The sequence below is a fragment of the Aquarana catesbeiana genome, linkage group LG05 (assembly GCF_042186555.1).
Source record: "Aquarana catesbeiana isolate 2022-GZ linkage group LG05, ASM4218655v1, whole genome shotgun sequence".
In the NCBI taxonomy this organism is placed as follows: domain Eukaryota; kingdom Metazoa; phylum Chordata; class Amphibia; order Anura; family Ranidae; genus Aquarana; species Aquarana catesbeiana.
This window is the reverse complement of record NC_133328.1, coordinates 128,945,279-128,968,962: the sequence shown is the minus strand read 5'-3', so window position 1 is coordinate 128,968,962 and position 23,684 is coordinate 128,945,279. Positions and strand designations below refer to the sequence as shown.

The 23,684-nt window shown below is 43.5% G+C and overlaps 1 protein-coding gene across 2 annotated transcripts in view; it reads left to right on the top strand.

The window, feature by feature from the left end:
• Window positions 1–23,684, top strand: part of ANKRD28 (ankyrin repeat domain 28) — a 227,536-nt gene that overhangs the window by 109,370 nt on the left and 94,482 nt on the right. For both annotated transcript variants that reach the window (XM_073630192.1, XM_073630191.1), the window contains exons 3-5: window positions 8,712–8,790; window positions 16,037–16,107; window positions 19,009–19,209. In XM_073630192.1, the coding sequence (XP_073486293.1) occupies window positions 8,712–8,790; window positions 16,037–16,107; window positions 19,009–19,209 (351 nt within the window). The remainder of the gene's footprint in view (window positions 1–8,711; window positions 8,791–16,036; window positions 16,108–19,008; window positions 19,210–23,684) is intronic.

Here is a 23,684-nt window from a genome sequence, read left to right as displayed (position 1 = left end):
AGCCACCATGAGAGATAGTCTCCTCCTCTTCCTCTAGGAAACACTGCGCCAGCCCATAAATTCTTACTTCCCCCTGCCGGACCTCAGTATTAGTGTTTCCTCCGGCGGGGAGACACTGCAAGGAGCCAGGCCAGTCAGTCAGGGTGACTGTGGCTAGTGATTTTTTTCTGATCCTGTAAGGGGAGCAGGGGCTTCCCAGGAGCAAGTGGGATACTTACCCTTCATTCAGTTGCCACCCCATTCTAGTCGAGCACGGCTTCAGGTTGCGATGGACCCCTATCACGTCCCCAGGGCCGCAGCAAGTAGGTGTTCGCCTTTCCCTGTACACTGTAAAGGCCGCTCTTTTTTTGGAGCTAGGCGAGCCGGGCGATGTCATTTCCGGCGGAAGGGCGAGTGCTTGTCTTTGACCCGCGACTTCTGGTTCCGGGTCGCGGAGCTGATAGGGAGGCCAGGCACAAGCTGGGGATGAGTCTGGAACGCGCACAGGCAGCGTCTGACTCGGTAGTAGCAACCACCTGCAGTCATGTCAGAAGCGGATGCTCAGCCAACGGACACTACCTCCAGCCTTCCTAAGGTAAGAGTGCCCTGGGGAAGGGTACTCTCTATCTAGGATTGCCCCTCCGTGTATAGTTCCCCTAATGGGGGGTAGACACCCTGGGTGGTCAGGGGGAGGGAGGCTCAGATCCCCACATATTAAGGAGGGTCTAGTGCACTCCCAGGGTTGTATCCTAGTTTTTAAAGTGACAAAATGTTTTGTATTTTTTTCATGTATTTCAGAAAGCTACAGAGAAGTGTAAATCTACACATAGCTCTAAAAGGAAGTGTGCCTCCTGCAGGGACACATTAGGGGAGTCATGGACAAAGGTCTTGTGTAGGGACTGCATAGACTCCCTTGTTAAAGAGAGGGACTCTCAAGAGGAGTCAGGACTAGCAGCCTCAGTAAAAAAGCTCTCGTACACCTTTTCTTCATTTAAAGCCTTATTTGAAAGGTTTCAGCCTCCCATTAATCCAGCTCCCTAGGATACAACCCCGCCTCAGGCTCAGGGCTCTGCTCCTGCCCAACCTGCAACTTCAGTGAGGGCAGAGGAAGCTCCAGGCCCTTCCGGAGTGGAACAGAGACAACCAGACAGTTCCTCCTCCGATTCCCAGGAAGGTTCAGAGGGGGAGGACCAGGACGGGGAGTCCAGGAAATACTCCAGATATAAATTGTCCCTGGAGGAGGTAGAGGACCTCTTAGGGGCTATTTATACAACCCTCGGTATTCAGTAGGACAAGAAACCCCTGACCCTCCATGACCAAATGTACAGGGGCTTGGGGGAACAAAAGAAAAGGGTTTTTCCAGTACACGAGGTACTGGTTGAAACGATTAAAAAAGAAGTGGCAAGATCCTGAAAGTAAGCCCTTTTTTTCTAGATTCCTAAAGGAGATTTCCATTCTCAGAGGATCCAGCATCCATCTGGAATAAAAATCCCAAGTTAGATACCGCCTTCTCCCAGGTCTCCAGACACACGGACCTGGTGTTTGAGGGCATGGGGGCCTTGGCAGATGTCATGGATAAGAGAATAGACTCTCTCCTCAAAAAGACTTGGGACTCAACAATTGGCAATTTTAAAGCCTGAATTGGCTGTCACAGTTGTGGCTCGCAATCTGGAGCACTGGCTCTCTCAGATCCAAGAGCATATTGAAGCTGGAACTGCCAAAGAAACCATTCTATCTTCTTTCCCTACGATTCTGTGGGGTATCGCCTACATAGCTGATGCCTCAGGAGAATCAGTCCGCATGTTGGCCAGATCAGCGGCTCTAGCCAATTCTGCCAGGAGAGCCCTCTGGCTAAAAACTTGGCCAGGCGATAGCGCCTCTAAGGTCAAGTTGTGCAGGATACCTTTAGCGGCTCAGGTTTAGAGACCGTTTTGGACTGCACAGCAGACAGGAAGAAATCCTTCCCACTTAAGCGGAAAACCCCAGCACATACAAAGAAGGGGTTTCATCCGCAAAAACGTAAAGTAACTCCAAAGCCGGAAGGGCAAAAGATCTTGGGGTCAAAAAGGCAAGGGCAGAGGAGGGGCGATTTTTTTTCGCCCTCCTGTGCAGCCCCGTAAAAGCCAATGACTTCCCAACCACAGTGGGGGGGAAGACTGGGGGCCTTCCTCCGACAGTGGGAGACAATATCCCCCAATCACTTTATCCTAGGGGTTATAAGAAGGGGGTACCTCCTCGAATTCACAAGTCCTCCCCCGCGGAGATTCCTTGTCACGCACCTACCCAGGTGCACGGCAAAGGCCGAGGCTCTGTTGGGAGCACTGAGGGATCTGGAAGATCAGAATGTGGTTCACAGAGTACCAAAGGCAGAAGAGGGAGAGGGATTCTATTCACACATCTTCGTAGTGAAAAAACCCACAGGGAAATTCAGATTGGTTCTGAATTTAAAACCCCTGAACAGGTCAGTGACATACAGAAGATTCCATATGGAGACAATTTTCACAGTCAGAGCCCTGCTACCCCACAACTGCTTTATGGTATCGCTGGACCATAGGGACGCGTATCTACACGTCCCTATAGCAGAAGCCTCGCAGAGGTTTCTTCGGCTAGCAGTAGACTTAGGTGGAACAATGGTACACCTACAGTTTCAAACACTGCCATTCGGCTATCCTCCTTGCCCCGCATTTTCACCAAGGTCTTGGCGGAAGTTATATCCTTTCTCCGACTCCAGGGAATATCAGTAATAGCCTATCTGGATGACCTGCTCCTATTTGCAGCCTGCCCAGTACAGTTATTCAAAGATCTCGAACTAACAAAGAAGGTCCTTACAGGACTAGGGTGGTACAGGACAACACTGAGTGTTTCTTTCAACAGAAAAAGTACTAAAACTGGACAGAGCAGTGGCCGCTCTCCAGTGCAGCAATCAGGTCTCCATAAGTGTTCTGATGTCAGCACTGGGTCTGTTAACCTCTACCCTCCCAGCAGTGCAGTGGGCAGGTCTGCACTTTCGTCCCTTGCAGTCCTTCGTCCTAAGGGTGTGGGATCACAGTCAGAAAGATCTGGAGACCTTAGTGCAGGTTCCACACCAAGTAAAGAGATCTCAATGGTGGTGGAGGAAGGTTGCAAACTTGTCGCAAGGTCGTCTGGTTCATCCCAGTTTCTCGGGTGGTAACCAGACGTAAGTGGCAAAGGATGGGGGGCACATCTGAGTTCCCTTTTAGCACAGGGCACCTGGGAGGATGACGAACTAAGAAGGTCGTCCAATTGGAAAAAGCTGAGGGCAAACGGGCTAGCACTCAGGTTTTTCAGAAACGAGCTACAGGGCCACCATGTTCAGGTGCGGTCGGACAACTCGTCTGCCGTGGCCTGTCTTTAAACAGACAGGGCGGTACGAGAAGCAGAGTCCTTTTGGCCTTAGCATCAGAAATTCTGAACTGGGCCGAGACCAACACTCTCTCTCACTCTCAGCAGTCTTCCTGAAGGAGAGAAGAATGTGATGGCGGACTTTCTCAGCTGAACAAAGCTGAGAGCGGGCGACTGGATCCTCAACAAGGAGGTTTTCAATCTCATTTCAGAGAAGTGGGGTCCTCCGGAAGTGGATCTGTTCATGTCAAAAAACAACGCGAAAGCCCCATGTTTTTTCTCTAAACAGAGGGGCGGGGGGGGGGGGTACACGCATTGATCCAGAACTGGCATTTCAAAACCCGCTATGCCTTCCCACCTCCGGTGTTATTGCCGGCAGTTCTCAGGAAGTTTCAGATGGAAAGCACGTCCCTGATTCTAGTGGCACCACATTGGCCAAAGAGGGCATGGTTCTCAGTACTCAAGCAGCTAGCAGTCGAACCTCCCTTATTCCTACCACCTCGAGAAGATCTCCTTTCACAGGGCCCAGTCCTCTGTCCACGGGTACACCAATGGAAGTTAGCGACCTGGCTACTGAGGAGGGTATGTTAAGATCTAAAGGTTTTTCTGAGAATTTAATCTCCACCCTCCTCAACAGCAGGAAGAAGGAAACACGCCAGATCTATAAGAAGGTCTGGGTACGTTTCAATGAATGGTGCATAAAAGGCTCTTTTGCGGTATACAGTCCCACAGCTGTGTTGGAATTTCTTCAGTGTGGGGCAGACAGGGGTTTATCCATAAGTACCCTTAAAGGTCAGGTGTCAGCACTCAGTGCTTATATAGAAAAGCATCTGGCCACCAATCCGTGGGTGGTCAGATTCTTTAAGGCTCTGTCCAGACAGAGACCGGTTCAAGGCCCTCCTTTTCCAAAGTGGGACCTAACGGGAACCCCCTTTGAACCTTTAGACGAGTGTCTACTAAAGGATCTTACGTTAAAAACAGTTTTTTTAGTAGCAGTGACAACTGCCAGGAGAGTCAGTGAGATTGAGGCCTTATCTGTCAGACCTCCTTTTTGCGTTATTTTCCCAGATCGGATTGTTTTCAAGACTGATCCGGCATTTTTGCCTAAAGTGGCTTCTGGGTTCCACAGAAGTCAGGAGGTAGTTTTTACCCTCATTTTGTCCAAACCCCTCAGGGGAAAGGGAATTAAAATTTCATTCTTTGGACATAAGGCGATGCATCCTTCAGTACCTAGATCTGACCAAAACATTAAGAAGGTCAGACTCTTTATTTGTTTTATTTTCTTGGGCCAGAAAGGGATACAAAGCGTCTCGACGCACTATTGCCAGATGGCACAGAGCAACCATTGGTCAGGCTTATGCATTAGCAGGGAAAGAAATCCCAATGGGTATAAAAGCACACTCTACCAGAGCTATGGCAGCTTCTCAGGCAGAAAGGGCTGGAGCAACGCCAGAACAGATATGCAGGGCAGCAACTTGGTCCAGCTATTCCACTTTCGTAAAGCACTACAGAGTGGACCTGGTGTCGGCTAGTGAGCAAGCCTTTTGGCGAAAGGTTTTGCAAGCTGTAGTCCCACCCTAACTGGTAAGTGCTTGTTCATCCTCTCATGGTGGCTGTCCTGAAAGACGAAAGGGGAAAATTAAAGTTACGTACCGGTAACGTCTTTTCCAGTAGTCTTTCAGGACAGCCCTAGTTACCCACCCGAAAGTTTGGGGTGACTTATAAAAGACCAGAACGCAGCATGATAATGATATGAGATAGTATGTTATTATTGTGTTCTTGTGTCTCCCCAGCTGGCCGGAGGTAATCTTGGAATAAACTGAGGTCCGGCAGGGGGAAGTAAGAATTTATGGGCTGGCGCAGTGTTTCTTAGAGGAATAGGAGGAAATATATAATTAGTATTATATAATTTTAGTAGACACCCTAGAGCAGTCAAGGCGAACCTTGGCACTCCAGATGCTTTGGAACTACATTTCCCATGATGCTCAACTACACTGCAGAGTGCATCATGGGAATTATAGTTCCAAAACATCTGGGGTGCCAAGGTTTGCCATCACTGCCCTAGAGAATAAAATGGTGGTTGTTGCAATATTTTATGTCACACTGTATTTGCGCAGCGGTCTTTCAACTGAAATGAATTAAAAAAAAAAAAAAAAAAAAAAAAACAAAAAAAAACAAAAAAACAGTAAAGTCGGCCCATTTTTTTTGTATAATGTGAAAGATTTTACGTCGAGAGAATCGTGATCTTTTTATTCTAAGCAAAAAAATCGTGATTCTCTTTTTGGCCAGAATCATGCAGCTCTAGCGTCAGCATACCAAGACGTTTTGGACAATTTTATGCTCCCAACTTTATGGGGACAGTTTGGAACCCCTTTCTGTTCCAACAAGACTGCACACCAGTGCACAAAGCAAGGTCTATAAAAAACATGGATGAGTGAGTTTGGGGTGGAGGAACTTGACTGGCCTGCACAGAGTCCTGACCTCAACCTAATAGAACACCTTTGGGATGAATTTGAGTGGAGACTGCGAGCCAGGCCTTCTCGTTCACATCAGTGCCTGACCTCACAAATGTGCTTCTGGAAGAATGGTTAAACATTCCCATACACACTCCTAAACCCTGTGGACAGCCTTCCCAGAAGAGTTGAAGCTGTTATAGCTGCAAAGGGTGGGCCAACTCAGTATTGAACCCTACAGATTAAGACTGGGATGCCATTAAACTTCATGTGCATGTAAAGGCAGGTGTCCCAATACTCTTGAAAATCTACTGTATTTCTACTGTCCTGAATGTCTCCCACCACTTTGTGTAGAGTGCATCAGTGTGCATTTTAAAACACGTTAAAAGCATGTATAAACTCATGTGCTTCAGGGAATGTTGCTAGTTTTAACAGTATGAATGTCAATTTGCCGTTCTTAAATGTACACCTAGTCAGTAAAGATAAGTCTATTCATTCAATCTGCCCAACAGAGGTCAGCCTGGGAATTAGGTTTTTATGTACTCAAATTTTGCCTAAAGGTTTTGTTAAAGAATAATTCCACGCACCAACATGTAATACACACCTACGTTGGTCCAGCTTGGCTCTCCGGAAATCACTGAAGTAACACCACTACAGTAATCTCCACTTGCTTCCGGGTCCTGACGGTAAGAAGCTGCTCTTCTGTATTGTGAACACAGGAGGTCAGACACTCGTACGGGTGCCATTCGGAGAATGCTTTTCCTTCTCTGAATGGAAAGTGTTCTCTGACTAGATGAGCTGGATGGGTGGGTGGGGTGGTGACATCGCACTCTCCACCCTATCCAATCAGAAGATGCTTTGTGTTCATAAATGCAAAGCATTTGAACAGTAGATCTGTATTCACAATGCATCAAGCTGGTCACTCAGCACAGGACCTGAAAGCAAGTGTAAATCACTGAAGTAGCCATGTTGATTTACAGCTTACAGGGAAATCTGCCAGGTATGTCATATACATAGGTACATTGGTCCAAGCTGGGCAGGGTGGATAAAAATCAAAGAATTTTTTTTTTTTTTTTAATTTAAATCGGGTTTTGCACTGCATTAATGCATTAATACAATTTTACAGTAATCATGAGATAAAACAGATTTCAGGCATATTCCTTTATTCCATTGTTTTGCAAATCTATGTGCACTACAAACTGTATGATTGAATTGGTTCTGATATTGCTGTTCCTAACCTGACAGCTTCTTATTTTAAATCAGAAACCTTCATGTTTGCAAATATTAAAGATTCTAACTACCAGCAATAATAAGTCCTTTAAAAGAGCACCATTTCAGATCGATCATGGCAGCGCCTGTTAGTGGGCATCCACTCACCTGCTGCTGCCACATCCCTCACCTTGTCTCACTGCCACATCACCAGCCGTCCCATTAAAGTGAATGGGACTGTCGGTGAGTCAACAGCGGATCAGGAGTCGCAGTGAGACAGATGATAGTTGCTCTTTAAAAATTATGATTTAAATCAAGCCTTTTTACTAGTGATTTAAATCATGATTTAAAGAGGTAGTAAACCCTGATGGGTTTTAAATCTTTTTTTTCCACTGCAAAGTAAAAGCATAATGGGCTAGTATTCATTGCATACTAGCCTGTTATGTGGCACTTACCTGCAAATGAAGCCCACGTTGTCCCCGCTGGTGGCCGCATCCCTCTTCGCCCCTCTTCCTTCCGGGGCCGCGGACTCCGGCTCTGTGACCGGCTGGAGTCCCCTGACATCACGGAGGACCGCTTCTTCACAGCGCATGTGCCAATGACGCAAGTGTATATGGTAAATATTTTCTAAACATTTCAGGTTTAGGAGATATTTACAGTACCTACAGGTAAGCCTCATTATAGGCTTACCTGTAGGTACAAGTGGTGTAACTAAGTTTACAACCACTTTAAAACAAGTCCACCCTGAAGCTGGGATAATGTAACTATGCATAACATGCTGATGCCTAGAATTATTCATTTATTAAAACTATATTGCAGCCATTTGCTAAATCATTTAAGTTCATTTTATTTTCCTCATTGATGTACACACAGCACCCCATATTGACAGAAAAACACAGAATTGTTGACATTTTTGCAGATTTATTAAAAAAGAAAAACTGAAATATCACATGCTCCTAAGTATTCAGACCCTTTGCTCAGTATTTAGTAGAAGCACCCTTTTGATCTAATACAGCCATGAGTCTTTTTGGGAAAGATGCAACAAGTTTTTCACACCTGGATTTGGGGATTCTCTGCCATTCCTCGTTGCAGATCCTCTCCAGTTCTGTCAGGTTGGATGGTAAAGGTTGGTGGACAGCCATTTTTAGGTCTCTCCAGAGAATTGGGTTTAAGTCAGGGCTCTGGCTGGGCCATTCAAGAACAGTCACGGAGTTGTTGTGAAGCCACTCCTTCTTCGTTATTTTAGCTGTGTGCTTAGGGTCATTGTCTTGTTAAAAGGTAAACCTTTGGCCCAGTCTGAGGTCCTGAGCACTCTGGAGAAGGTTTTCGTCCAGGATATCCCTGTACTTGGCCGCATTCAACCTAAATAATTTTAACAAATGGCTGCAATATAACAAAGGGGGAAAAATTTAAGGGGGTCTGAATACTTTCCGTCCCCACTGTGTGTGTATAAGTATGTATGTGTGTGTGTGTGTATATGTATGTATGTATATGTATGTATATGTATATATGTGTGTGTGTGTGTGTGTGTGTGTGTGTGTATGTGTGTATATATATATATATATATATATATATATATATATATATATATATATATATATATATATATATGCAAATTGTTATATTTATTTAAAATTGTTATATTTATTTTCCCCCTTTATTTTCAGAACCGCTTGAATTCTGATAGCATTTTCCTTGTTGTTGCAGGATAATGAGAAGAGAACACCACTCCATGCAGCTGCCTACTTGGGAGATGCAGAAATTATAGAGCTTCTCATTTTATCTGGTATGTTCTATCAATGTATTTTGTAGTACCAGGAGGGCTTCCTTTTCAAAGTAGTTCTGCTTAGTAAATCCCTTAGGACCTGTTCACGCTTGGGTGGTTTCTTGCAGTCAGATGCTTGCCTCTAGAACCGGCAAGCTTTGGGGAACAGGTAAAATAGATTTAAGTCAGCAGAGATGGTTTGCCATGCTGTAGTTTTACCTTATTGATGCACAGTTTGAGGCTACTGTCAAAAAAAGAAACTTGCATTTGTGCGTTTTTTGGTTTTAATGAGTCTAGCCAAACCTTTTCTTTTTAGATTTGGATAGAGTAAAGAAGGGTTAAAATATGTTAGTTTTATTCCATTGAAAAGATTTTATGTTCACATCCTGTGCTTAAGATGCAACAGCAGGTGAGAGAATCGCTACAGAATGAGCAAAATTCCATCTAGTTGTCATTGATAATTTTCTGCTCTTGTCCCGGTGACAACTGTAAAATTTTGCATTTCTCATGACTTTCTTTTTTGGTCAGTGGTCACCAGTACATATGGGGCGACTCTATCTAGGACAATGACAGCAACTATGAACTTGAAAGGGGTTCCAGACCAGTTCTTTTCTAGCCAAAACTAGAAAATGATTTGGTTATGTAAAACCTGTACAGAAAAAGAATTGAGGCTGCCGTTGCTGACCTTTTTTAAACATTACAGTTCCATGACTGCCATGCTAATCCAGTGGATTCAGTATTACAAATTAATGCAATAAATGTGCAGATCACAAATGTGACTCTCTGCATGTTTGTTCTTCGTGTCTTAGTCTTGAAGCCACAGAAAGCTAGGCAAAAAAAAGCCAGGCAACTAGCATTTTCAAAAAAAGTCAACAATGGCAGTCTGCATGTTTCTTTTTTTTTTTATATTGCAGCTTATATTTATATTGCAGCTTAATGGTCCTTGTGGTGTTTAAGCTGGCCACACATTTATACAATTTTCTTATTCAGTTTCCTTTCTATTTAACTATGTAGTGCAAGGGCCGGCCTACCTGATTGCATTCAAAATGAAAGTGTGTAGGTTTGAACTCATATGGTTTTGGAAAATCTAAAGGAAAATTGGACACGAAAATTGTATAATGTATCGCCAGCCTTAGTTTTCTTCCCCCTTTTTATTTTTTACAGGCTAAAAATGTTTGCAGCAAAAAACAGAAAATACCCATTGATCTTGCTAGAAATGCAGTGCTTTTATCACTTCATATGAGCTTTAAAGAAGAACTCTCATTAAGTATTTTTAAACTTTATTCCTGAAAGGGACCAAGTGCATATAACACTTGCTCCCACTCGGATCCCCATTGGGAATTAAAAGCCCTCCTTCTGACTGTAGCTCCGCCCTATTCTAAGGTTCGAATTTTGGCCCTTCTTGTAAGCAGAGGTTTGGCCAGCACTAAGCCTTCATCCCCTTGCAAGCTGATTTGTCCTTTTACTATGAAGGAATAATCCACCCTGCCCGACAGTGCTGATTGTGCTCACTCAGCTCTCTGTTATCTATCTGCCGGTGCTTGTACGAGTACACAGTCCCTGCTGATGAATCACACAGCCCTGCAGTGCTTCACTTTGATGAATGACTGATGAGCGCTGTCGGAAATGGTGCCACTTATGATATAGTCCTACGGTGCTGATCGTTCATTAAAAACAACCCCATTGCAGTGCTGTGTATGTTTACAAGCAGCCGCAAATAAACACAAACTGCGCCACAGGCTGCGCGATCTTTTGTGAATGGCAGCACTGGTCTCCAGAGTTGTCCCAGCTGCCAAAGATCAACACTGTTGCTTACAAATTCCTAGCAGTGTTATTGGACAGCAGGGGAAAAGTGGCTTGCCACACTTGGCAACAGAAGAATGGATCCCAACAAGACCAAATGCTATAAGCGCTTGCTACTCCCAAAGGATTAAATAAAAGTTTAAAATGTCTTGTGAGAATTTTTCTTAAATCACAAAGAACCTTATTTTGTTTTGTTTGTTTTTGTTTTATTTAAACCACTGTCTCATCAATCCATCATGTAATGGACATGAACAAAGGCGGACCGATTTTGACATTTTTCCTTTGTGAAAAACATGGCTGCCCTGCAAAGATACATAGGAGAAAAGCCTACCTTCAGGGACAACAAAAATCCTCCCTTGCGGTGGCGTTTAGGGTATTGGAAAAAGCCTTTGTCTTGTACAGTACAGGGCACAGGTCTTTGTTTTCATAATGGATGGATTATTTTCTGCACATTCATGATGGTAAACTGGCAAAGACGATCAAAGCCTAAACAACCCCTCCCACTATGCAAGCCTTAGTTTTTTGCTTGTGTCTTTAGATGGATGCATCTCTCCGAGGAGTGACTTATGAATGGTGTATTTAATGTTTAAAGACCTTCTGTCAAGAAAAGACGTTGGCTACACAAAGCCTCTGTGGTAGAGGATGTGAGCTTTCCATATCGGTGCCCCCAGGCTTAGTGCTGCATGTATGACCTGTGATGCTGCAACTGAAGTGAATCTGTTGCCGACCCATTAAATACAGTTCTGTAGCTGGTACCCCATCACCAGCTGACCAACAGAGTGGGAGGGTAGCACACTTGGACCCTTTCCAAAAGTGTCCATGTCTTCATCTTGGCACTCCATTGCAGTCTGGTGATAGCTTGCAGGGTTTACATTTTTTTGGGACTTCTACCTTGTCCCTGCACCTTACTGCATAGGTGCAGCTTCCACTTTGGTACTGTGGGGTGCATGTGTAGGCATCATTCTGTGTCTCGGCTGTTAACAAGACAGATGTATACAGCAGGCTTTATCATGAGTCTTATCTACACAGCAGACCAGCGTGTGGTCACAGTCAGTGTCTGCCATCCCAGGCATTGTTCTAAATCCTACAGAACACAAGCTGAATATTCATAGACCCCGGGTTATATGCTGGTACTTTCAGGTGATTAGACACTGGCAATGCTTTGCTGGACTTGCCCTGGGGGTGTACCCATATAACCTTACCCCAGTCCATCAAAGCTAGTGTCCTTAGGTGATCAACCTCTTTCTTATCAAGAAATCATTTATACAACTCCGCACTTCTAATTCAACAGAAGCAGTGCACCTGGATCAGTGCAACCTCAGTAATGTTGCTTTGGGCACTGGATCCTACTTGGCTGATCACCTTCGTACTCTGTTAAACATGCAGTAAGCTGCAGGCTTCTATACAGGCCCAGGGCCAAGGATCATCCCTATGGAACACAGGCCCTGAAGATCCCTCCAGGGGGTATGTCCATCATGATGGCCTAAGCCTGGACCCAAATTGGTGACATGGACAGGTAGGACAGGTTTACTCTGCACTGAACCATTACTAAAGCCTAATTTATTGCAGACTTCCTGAACAGTATTTGTTTCCATGTAAGAACTGACAGCAAACTGAGAATTGTGTTTGAAAAATTTTCACTTTAAGAAGTGGTAAATTTGTCAAACGTGGCAGTAAAAATTCTACTATTCAGAGCTTAGTCTCCGGTGTATAACTAGGTGTTGCATTACATTGTTAGGCGCCCTTTTACTACCACTTCAATCTGAAACTTTTGTAAAGTACTCCTTATCGACCTTTTGCCATGAGGACTTCACTACAGGAAGGTCAACTCCCAGGTTGCTGTGTACTCCTTCATGGACGTGCTTTCCCCATATCTGGAAAGCCAGTGTACAAGTTTCAGCATTAAACAGAACAAAGCAGCATCCCAGTGCAGTAGCAGCAGCCTCTGTGTAGTACAATTATAATAGCAGTACAAGGGTTAAACTTCATCCATGTCATTAGAAAAGAGCAAGTGAGACTTACGGATCCGTGTCGAGCTTTAGCAGTAGAGAGAGCGCAAAGGGAAGCCGACGGGCTCAGTAAAGGAGGCCAGTGTTCTATCCGATGGGGGGCACTTCTCGACAGAACACTGGCAGCTGTGGATTAAAAGTCCTTAAAGTGCACTGTCCTGGAGTCCAGAGGTAACTTTGTCTCAGACACGCAACAGGTGTCTGACCAGGGCGGGTTTTTATTTTCTCAACCATGTCAGACTTTCTTGGACAACGAACAGCTTTAATGCAGCCATTACTGTCTAATGCAAAAGCATCAAGCTTTTTCCACACGTAGAGGCAGTGTTAGAGGATGCTGTTGAAGTTTTCTCATCTCCTAGCTGATGATATGGCTCCATGCAGTATGCTTGCCTATGTAGATTTGCTTACTTTTGCTGTGCATAAAAGCCTCAATGTTGCATCTGGATTGTGGGCTCCATTCACAAAGTGGTATTTTACCGTACATCGTTTTTCAAAAAGTTTTTTGGCATGAACTAAAAAACACTGCTAAAATACCAGATGAGTTTTTTTATGAAGTCATGTGGAATTTTACTAGCTAAAGTCTGTGATAATTTGCTGCCGGTGTTCCTAACACAGGCTTTAAATAGCTGGCTGTTTAGGAGTGGGCGGCTGCCGGCATCCTTAACCAGTAACTGTCATGGTTATTGAGGTAGGCGGCCGCCACGTCCTTAACCGATGAGTGAATGATGAATGTGTTTAAAAAAAAAAAAAAAATGCTGGTAATGAAAAATTAAGAGGAAAAAATGGTGTGGGGTCCCCCCAATCCATACCGGGCCCTTTGCGTAAAATATGTAACAGAAGTTCTTGTACAATAATAGACCTAAACCCCCTTCTGCTGGGGGCTTCTACCTCCTCACAAAGAAGTGGAGCCCATCGCTATCCTCAGGCTTCATCTTCAAAGCCAGAACTCCATAATACCACCTGTCTGTTTCCATCCAACTGTCATCCAAACCAGCAGACAGATGGGGAACGGATCCCCATTCGTCAGTTTTTAGCAGAGCGCACTGGATCAGATGTCGTGGGTGTCAGTGAACACATATCCGCTGACATCTGCTGCATCATAGAGAGCTATGGGTGGTCTGATCGAGTCTGGCCCAAAAAACGTACAGGCAGACCTGATCAGTCTGCCCGTGTGAAAGGGGTCTCAGAGTCTTTCAGTAGCATGATCATTTGTTTACTTTATGTTGTGTCTCAATGGGAATGACAGTCAGCTGAGTTAGAGTCAGCAACTCCACCCTTGTAGCATGCTTTCTAAGAAGAGATGCTTGTCTCATGGAAGGAACTTCCCTGGTCTGGGTCTCAGTTGAACTTTATAATAAGAGAGACACACTGGCAAACCACAGCTGTTTCCTCTTCTCTGTGCTGTCTGCTAAAAGGGAACCTGTCTTGAAACCTTTTCTGTCAAGGTTTTCATCTATCTATTGTGAGCCACTCTGGAAAGTATTGCTGTTTTTCAGGACAGCGCGGCATCATGTACAAGAGGAGTTTGAGCCTCGGCCCAGTTGACCTGTAGTTAAAATCTGCAATGTACACTGATATTGCTCTGAAGCTGATTTTTGCAGTCTGTTCAGATGTGCATTGCTTATCTGTGTTCATAGAGAACCGTTCTTCTCTTCCTTTTCTGTCCTGTACTGCATTTTCACCAACCTCACTCCTGTTTGTTTTTAATTATGTACTCTCTATTACTTTACTATAGTAAAAACTTTTTTTTTTTTTTTTTGTCATTTTGGATAGAGTAAGGTAGGGTTCTAATTCTCTGTTTTCTTTTGTAATCTGTGTCCCATTGGGGAGATTAACCTTCACTGCAAATTAAGGGAATCTCTTGGTGTCCCCCAGGTCACCAGAACTAATGTCCCCATTGAAAGACGTCCCCTCTTACTTTTCTGGGGACAACCACAAATTTTGGAGTTTTCTTTTGCTTTCACTGTTGACAAATAGGGTGAATCTCCCCAATGGGAATACAGACAGCAATAAAAACCGAGGTGTTCTAATCCATATCCACTCTATCCAAAACAAAAAAAAGACTTTTGCCTTTAGTTATACTTTAAGCATACAAAGTGTGCTTAAAGTAGAACTCCAGGAAAACATTTTTGACTTTTGCTTGGACCAGATAAGTTACATTTTAATGCTGTCTATACTAGTTCTGGATGGCTGCTGGGTTTGATAAAAATCCTAGTTACCGTATATTTACACTATTATATCACTACTGCCAGCTGTGATCTTCAGGGGCTTCTACTGACAATTTCAGCTATAATATAGTGGAGGTTTTGTCTTTATCTCCCTCATCCATTCGCAAAAGTCTTATATTCTTTTTACAGAATACTAGGTGTTCTGTAAATGGACTAGGGCAGATTACATTGTTCTCCCTTATCTCTTAAACTCTCCCTTTTTATTCATTTTTTGTGAATAGACATGTGGCCTGGAAGGGGGGGGAGCAGAGAATGGTTAGTAGCCGCATTGGAAGATCACCGCTGACAGTAGTATCTATCTGGCATGAATAAAACAGATTTTTGAGGGATTTATATTTATGCCAGCTGTTAAAAACCAGGTGATCAAAATAATGCAAGTGTTGCCTCAATGCAGTTTTTTAAACAAGTCCTGGCTTCTTTCTGTGAAATTTGTTTTCTATTACTATAAACTTTTCTCAGAACAAGGAGCCAGAGAAACCTGATATTGGGGATTACCAAAAAAGGTTGAATACACTGCCACCTGAAGCACTGCTGCTAAAACCAGTCCGTTCCCTAATAACATTCTCAAAAGCTATGACAAGGAAGGAAATGCTGGAAATGCAGACTAGTAAATTCTGAGTAACTGACAGAAGGCTGCTTCGGACTTCCTGTTTTTTTTCTTCTTTCTTTTAATTATCTTTTTTTTTTTCAATAATGGTCTGTTTTTAATGTTGCTGTTCATATCCCTGTTGGTTTCTGTGGTTACTGGTTCTTATGGTTGCTGCTATGAACAGTGACTCATCTCATTGTGCCTAATTTTGTGAAACTTTTTATGCAGGCAAAATTCTAGAATGCCACTCAACATTGAGACATTGTGGTTTGGTGTGTCACGTGTGAACCACTGTGTGTGTGTGTATTCAGTTTTGTTGCTACTATACATTTATGGTTGATGGACTAAAGAGGGACCATTTTGAAATAACATTGAGTGAAATTACCAAAAGTGAGTTCCCTGCTTATTTATGTTAATTTCTCTTGGGGGTAATGATTAAACTATATACTGTGTGTGTGTGTGTGTGTGTGTGTAATATATATATGTTACACTTAGATCAGTTGAACTTGAAGTCAGTGATCTGATAATTCAGTTCTCAAAGGAGGACTGTTATCTTTGTTTTACAAGACTACCAAACAAACCGAATCTCATCTGCTTTGTGTTTTTTTTTTTTTTTTTTTTTTTTTTTTTAAATATAGGAGCTAGAGTAAATGCCAAAGACAGCAAGTGGTTGACTCCTCTGCACAGAGCTGTGGCATCCCGCAGTGAGGTATGTATAAAAACTGCTCATCCCATCAGTACAATCTCTCTCATACTCACATTTTGGGCTGCTTTGCTCAAATAGGAGAAACACAAACGGCTGGCAATTAAAGAGGTATAAAACCCATAAACTAACCTTTTATTGCAGCTGATCAATTCTTAAATATGGTGGCTACATTTTCTTTTTTAGCCTTTTTTGCATTAATTTTCACCTTCTGCTTCAGGCAGCAAGTCTGGTATTTTTCAACTTTAACGGACCAAGCTGTCCAACAAAGCTGGCAGTTAGAGGGTTGAGACAAACCATTTAAAGCTGAACTAAACCCTTCTATCCTTTACAGCCAAGGTAGTTGTCATCTTGGCCTACATTTTATCTGCAGTTGCCATGGGTGCTGTTCATGTGATCAGTTCTGACCCCAGCCATTTGATGACCTTGCCGTTTGGGAGAGCGCACAAGCAAATGTGACTGCATGCCTTGAATAAAATAGTTTGGGAAACTGTTAAATTGATGGGTTTAGTTCCACTTCAGCGCTGATGGGGGCTTAATTTATTAGATGCTCTAGAGGATTTAGATGGATCTGACTTAACACTGCTCTCCCCAGATTGTCAATGCTGCTGTCCTAAGGTGTCTCCATTGCTTCCCAATCCCGAAGGAAGAGACCTTAAAACTGGAAGTGTTACTGGCCGGGTCACTATGTGGGGAAAAAAAATTAAAAATCCACCACCACATTTTAAGGATTAATAGTCTGCAATATATTAATCCTGTTTTTGGGAGGAATAATACCTCTTCAGTTATCAGGAAAGTAGGTTTCAAGTACAGTAGTGTCCAGACCTGCTGAAGAGCAGAAACCTAACTGGAGGAATACAATCTTGTTAAAACCATGTGACTTGACTTGTGTCACAATATATTTTTAGCTTCCTTTCTGTCACATTTTCCTTGCGTTGACTGACATCCCTATTTCTGGTTTTTATCAACGGACAGGGGTGGATTTAGTTTGAAGCAGAGGCACTATTTGGCTGTCTTTGGCTGAGAAGCCAATCAGTGCCTCTACCAACTTTTCCACAGCTGAAACAGAAATAACAGTATTTTGGTCTGAGCCTGGGGGGGACTCCTTACTGGAATACATGTATTTAATCTAACTATTCCACAATCTCCCAATAAAATGTTGTAAGCTATGATGTCATTTAGATGGCTAGCATCCATCTAGAACCAAATTTTCAGCTGTGGGATTATTACCTGTTGTGACCAATCTACTTAGGGGCACTCCACTTAAAGTGCTATCTAGTTATAGGTGGGCCTTGGTTTTACTTAGTCAATCCTTGCTTTGTCCTGGGAGTCTCCTACAGCAGGATTTTCTGGTTATATGTCCTGACTGTTCCTGTCGACCTAGGAATTTTTGGTGCTTCTGCCCATCTTGGCATGTTCCAGATCCTCTTAACACTCTCCATAACATAAATATTAGAACTTCAACAGGGAGAGTGGGCCTGGAAATGGCCTTCATACCCAGGAACAACAAAGGTATAAGCGTATGAATTTGTCTGATTTTAACTCTTCAGCAGTAACCAAAAAAAACATATCTGCTCAGTGATTCTATACTAACCTGCTCTGTGCAATGGTTTTGCTAGCAGTATGTTTTTTACCTTCATGCATTACAGTAAAAAATCCTTCTGCCTTTAAAGTAGACTTGATCTTTGAATATTTTCTTTTTAAGGAACCATGTGCATATGACATGTCCTGACACCTGATATATTTGCTTGCTACAAGTCAGTGATTTAAAGGGTAACTCCACTTTCATGGGGAAAAAAATAGCAAATTAAAAAAAAATAGCATATACAATTGTGATACAAGTCATATTGAATGTTATTAAAAATGACCTTTCCTTTTCAATCTGCATCGTTGTAATTTTCTGTAAAGTGCAATGCAATATGGCTACCTGGAGGTGTTCTGCATACAGAAACATAATTTTCTGATTGTGTGATTGGCTCACTGATTTTCCCAGAAGTCTACACTAAGACACAAGTCAGATTTTTGGCACCCCCTGCAACAAAAATGTCATTTTTGGTAAGATACCCCCAATAGGAAATAACGTCTAAATGGATGCAGACTCTGACACTTTCCTCATTCCTAGAGCTCTGATTCTGCAGCAGCTGGTTGATTATCAAACCACTCTCATTAAACTCACTCAGCACAAGGGCAAAGAGGAACAGGCTGCCATGCAACCTTGCAATGTACATAGATCACCCAGAGGGCAATTTTTTTTTTTTTTCTTTTTTTTTTTTTTTTTTTTCCTCAACAAAAATAGAGTTACGCTTTCTAACTAACAGCGAAGGAGCATTCAGGAGCGGCAGAGGCACCTGCTCAGAGAGGGATCTCTCAGCTGAGCAGGTGGATGACAGGTCCATGTCAACTCCACTATGCAGAGGGAACACAAACACAGCTCGCTCTACTTTATGGGGTGGTCTGACGGAAACGGACTGCCTGTCCATTTCCATCCGACTGTCCTCTGATCCACCGGACGTATAAGGAACCTATCCCCATCTGTCTGTCTTTTATTGGATCGGATGCTGGCAGGTGTCAAGAGAGCTATGGATGGTCAGGTAGTGTCTGCACGGAAAAACTGACCGGCAGACTCGATTGGTCCTTCAGTGTCAAAGGGGCCATAGACTACACTGGAGCCTGCAGCTTCAAAAATAAATCTGTAATGGTTGCCCCTTAAATTTTATTCAGATTTTTTAAAAACTCAAGTTGTACGTGAGGTTTACACGTGGGGAAAAAAAATTGTAATGCCCTGGGATTGTAACATCTGCTGAACATCTTTTAGTATCTCAAGCTCTTAGTGAAGTCTCTATTTTGGAATAGTATGCCATTAATCTTTTATGATGCATTTTTAACCGTTTCTATTTATGTCCACAGGATGCTGTTCAGGTGTTGTTAAAACATTCAGCCGATGTCAACGCCCGTGACAAAAACTGGCAGACCCCCTTGCACATAGCTGCAGCAAACAAAGCTGTGAAGTGTGCAGAAGCACTGGTGCCTCTTCTTAGCAATGTTAATGTATCTGACCGAGCAGGGAGAACAGCATTACACCATGCGGCCTTCAGCGGTCATGTCGAGGTATGATGGGGGCATATATCTAAAATGATTTATTTAAATGCAAACCTTAATTACATTTACACCATGAACCCAAAACAGCACATGGCCTTGGAGCAATTATTTTGTTAGAGCTAGAGACCTCTAGGCTGCAATCGTATTCATGCACAGCAATGTTCTTTAGAGACATCTGCTGTGCAAATTTAGCAGCTCTGCTTGAATGTACTCAACCTATTCAACTGTTTTTCCTCCTTGTGACATAGGTTTGCTATAAGTGGCATGTCCCCTGTGGCAATGAATACAATTCAAGAAACCTACTTATGTGCCTCATTTCAAGTCTGATTTTCTATTTCTTTCTCTCTATCTCTCTCTCTCTCTCTCTGCTTCGATAATTACCGTATATTGCAAACCAGTACTATTCGGTAATATACAGGAAAAAAATGTTGCATTTTATTTGCTGTTGCTTTTGTTTTCATAGTTAAAAGTCTTACTGAAATGATCTTTCTTAATCTTTGTAGGAGAGCTTAAAATGGGAACAGTTCCTTTGTTTAAATGAAAAGGTTTTTTATTATATGCTATGCTTTGTATTGTATACTAGAATTTACTACTAATCTCAACCTATATAGATCTAGAGACTGTGTTTTCGCACATGAGAGCTGTAAAAAAACATTGTTGACAATTATTTTTGGAAAAAATTTGCCTGCCACACTATCTTGTTGTTCAGTCAGCCTTGCAGCGCGTGCATGTCTATATAGCATAAAAATGAATACAGAACTTTTCAGGGCTTGACACTTTGCAGGTTTTTTTATTGGCTCTGTTGATTAGAAAAAGCTACACAAAAGATCCTGTAATGCCATCTATTGCCTCTTTCTAACATGTGAGCGTACAAAGCCGCCACTTCATCTGAAAGTTGTCGCAGTTATTTATTTTTATTTTTTTTTGTCGTGTATAATGATTTATATAAATGGAACTGAAAATTGGTTTAAGTACCCTTTTTTCTTAATTTATACAATACACAGGCGCCTCCTCTCTACTGGAAGCAGGCTTCTGTGTTATGAATTCTGATTATATTGGCAGATTGAAGACTTTGATTCTTCACATGGAGAAATCCCTTCTCCCCCTTGCTGCATCAACAGCACTACAGAGATAGGATTAGATCTGTCACCCCTTTGTAGTGCCTCAGGGAACCGCACCTGGACCCTGCCCCATTGAAGACGAGACCAGCCTATGTTGGCTCCAGCACTGTAGTTAACTGCAGAGTGCTCTACAAGTCAAGGGCAGTGGCAATCTGAATCCCAGCAGTTCCAGTCCTTAAAGACACTCTTCATGAAGCAGTGGGTATGCCCTCAAGAGTAGATTTTCCACCTAGTGGCCTTTCCCCTAGGAAGGAGCCAGTACCCTGGTGTGGTGAGCCTTTGTCCCTTCCTCTGTGGATTTCTCTGAAAACTCTGCACCTGGGTCCATGGACATAAGGCTCCACACCTCAGAGTCTCCCCTTATCTCCTTGGGTGCGCCTCATTCTTCCTTTCTAACTAGAGAGGAATTTTCTGACCCTTTGGTAGATCTGATGGGGGTGGGGGGAGACTCTTTCTCTGCACTTAGACTGCAAGATACTTAAAGCCTCCAGTCAGCTTCCCCTGCGTTTTAACTTGTCCAGTCTGAGAACTCCTCCCAGGGGGAAGGGCAGTTGCCTTAACTCTTTCAAAAGCTCAAAAAAACATTAAGGATTACATAGATAAGAAAGGTGTGCTCCTGTTTGAAGTTAAAACCATTTCCACCTGCTAGATCTAAGGTCACCAGTATGAGATGATCCCTTACCAAAACTAAAACCCAATGGTCATTTTCCACCCTTTTGTACAGAATGTGCTGTACAAGGACTGTCCAAGGCCAGACAAAATGTGTACATCTCCCAAGAGGTTTGTGCAGCAGTAAGCAGGAGGAGGTTTCGACTTATCTCTTACTGGTCTGTTTGAGGATATCCCAGTCTCCAAAGACCTCGTGGACTGGAGCAGGGGTCTCCAAACTTTATAAACAAAGGGCCAGTTTACAGTCCTTCAAACTTAAAGAGGACCAGACTGGTCAGTGGTAGAAGAAAATGTCCTGGCGACAGTGGGAGTAAACCATGCCCCATCATTGGTATTTGGGGGGAATAATAGTGCCCCATCGTTTGTGTCAGTGGGGGGGGGGGAATAGTGCCCCATCGTTTGTGTCAGTGGGGGGGGAATAGTGCCCCATCGCTGGGGTCAGTGGGAGGAATAGTGCCCCATCGCTGGGGTCAGTGGGGGGGGAATAGTGCCCCATCGCTGGGGTCAGTGGGAGGAATAGTGCCCCATCGCTGGGGTCAGTGGGAGGAATAGTGCCCCATCGCTGGGGTCAGGGGGAGGAATAGTGCCCCATCGCTGGGGTCAGGGGGAGGAATAGTGCCCCATCGCTGGGGTCAGGGGGAGGAATAGTGCCCCATCGCTGGGGTCAGGGGGAGGAATAGTGCCCCATCGCTGGGGTCAGGGGGAGGAATAGTGCCCCATCGCTGGGGTCAGGGGGAGGAATAGTGCCCCATCGCTGGGGTCAGGGGGAGGAATAGTGCCCCATCGCTGGGGTCAGGGGGAGGAATAGTGCCCCATCGCTGGGGTCAGGGGGAGGAATGGTGTCCCATGCTTGCTGATGATGGGGGGTATAATGCCCCAAGGTCCGGATAAAGGCAACCAAAGGGCCACAGTTTGGAGACCAGTGGACTAGAAATAAGAGACCCTCCTTAAAACTTTTTATACTCAGATAACACCAACAGTTGCAGCGTTGGACACTGACTGTTTTGCTAAACTCTGGCAGTCTGGACCAAGCGCATGGCATGCAACCCTGGATCGAACTGACAGGTTTCACAGTACTCCACAACTTGGAGCTCCTCCCAGTAGCCTTGCACTACTGCATGGAGTTTGGACTCCCTACACCAAAGTTCTTGCCTGGTTTTCATGTCTATACAGGTTTATTGGACCCTCTGGTTGTGGACTTGGTCTGCGAGGAATGCTTAGAAAGTATTCCTTTTGCTGGAGCTTGACTCTTTGGCAAGTCACTAGACACCTTTTATCAAGAAAGTCACGGGTGGTAAAAGCACCTGTCCCAGACCTTCACTTCAAAAGCCAAGTCCTCAACTCAGTTCTCTTGCAAACCTGAATGTCCTAGGAATGAAAATGGTCCAAGAGGCATGGTTGTGAGAAGTCCAGACTTCCCATGAAGTTTTTGAACTGATTGGCATTCTCCTATTCTCACTGCCTTGGACTAACGAAATTCAGGTGGCAACTAGCCATAACATTTTTTAAGTTTTAAAAAAATACGTGCGCAAATGAAAGCATGGGTGCCAGCTATTATGTGCATATATTTGCAGCCTATTCTGCAGTACATGTCAATCGGATATAAATTACCCTGCAGCTGGGGCTTTTGAGGGTCACAAGGTGTCGGGTGCAGTACTGTACAGCCATGTGCAAGTCCCCTAAATGTAAAATCTGGAATAGAAATTGTTGTTGACATTTTAAAAATAACTTGCTGAAAGTTTCTGGAGTCTTATCAGAGATAAAGATATATTTGCTGTAGGGTATGATGCTTCACAGCTGTCTTCTGTCTCGCTGAAAAAACGTTAGTCAGCCTTTTTAAAATCCTGAGTTTCTAAATATGTAAGCATGTTACATTTGCTTGTAAAGTAAATCTGACCGTTTTTTTCACATTGCAGTTTTTTGTTGTGCGAATTCTAACCTGTGTGGGAAACCTGTATTTATCATCATGTTGTCTCGTTGCTGTAAAGTTTACCTGAATTATTAAATTGAACGTAGAACCGTCCACATTAATGGGAGAAAGGACTGCTATTATAGTATATAAGTGACAAATGTAAGTTTGCCCTGCAGCCTTTCACTTAAACTGGGACTGAAATCAAAAAAGTAAAAATTTGCTGTGTTACAGGAAACATCTAGAAATGTTAGTGATTCTAAAAGTGAAAATAAAAAATGTTTATACTTGCCTGCTCTGTGTGGTTTTGCACAGAACATCCCCAATTCTCCTCTTCTCAGGTCCTCCTGCTCTCCACTCCTGCCTCCTCCCCCCTTCAGAGTGCCCTCATAGCAAGTCTCTTCGGATCCCCGCTCCGTGTCCATTCTGAAAGTTTTTGCATTCTATGCATGAAGGTAAAAAACTTTCAGCCTTCCCAACCACTTTAATTGTGCCTTGGCTGCCCACTGAAATTTTTTTTTTTTTTTTTTTTTGTGTCTTGAATTCCTCCAGAAAAATAACCTTGCACTTTCTAGCATGTGAATGTGCCTTCATCCTCCTAGTTGTGTATTTGCAGTGAAAAATCTAAAGCTTTGGTTCATACAGATTGATATTCGGGCAGTTGAGCAGGAACAGGCCAATTATGGTTCTCTGTGGACTTCCCTGTCCGACGCAAACTGATTATTACATCGGCTTCTGTTGAATGGTTCTGCTCGGCCTTCTTCGATCAGTGGTCTGCAGCCAGT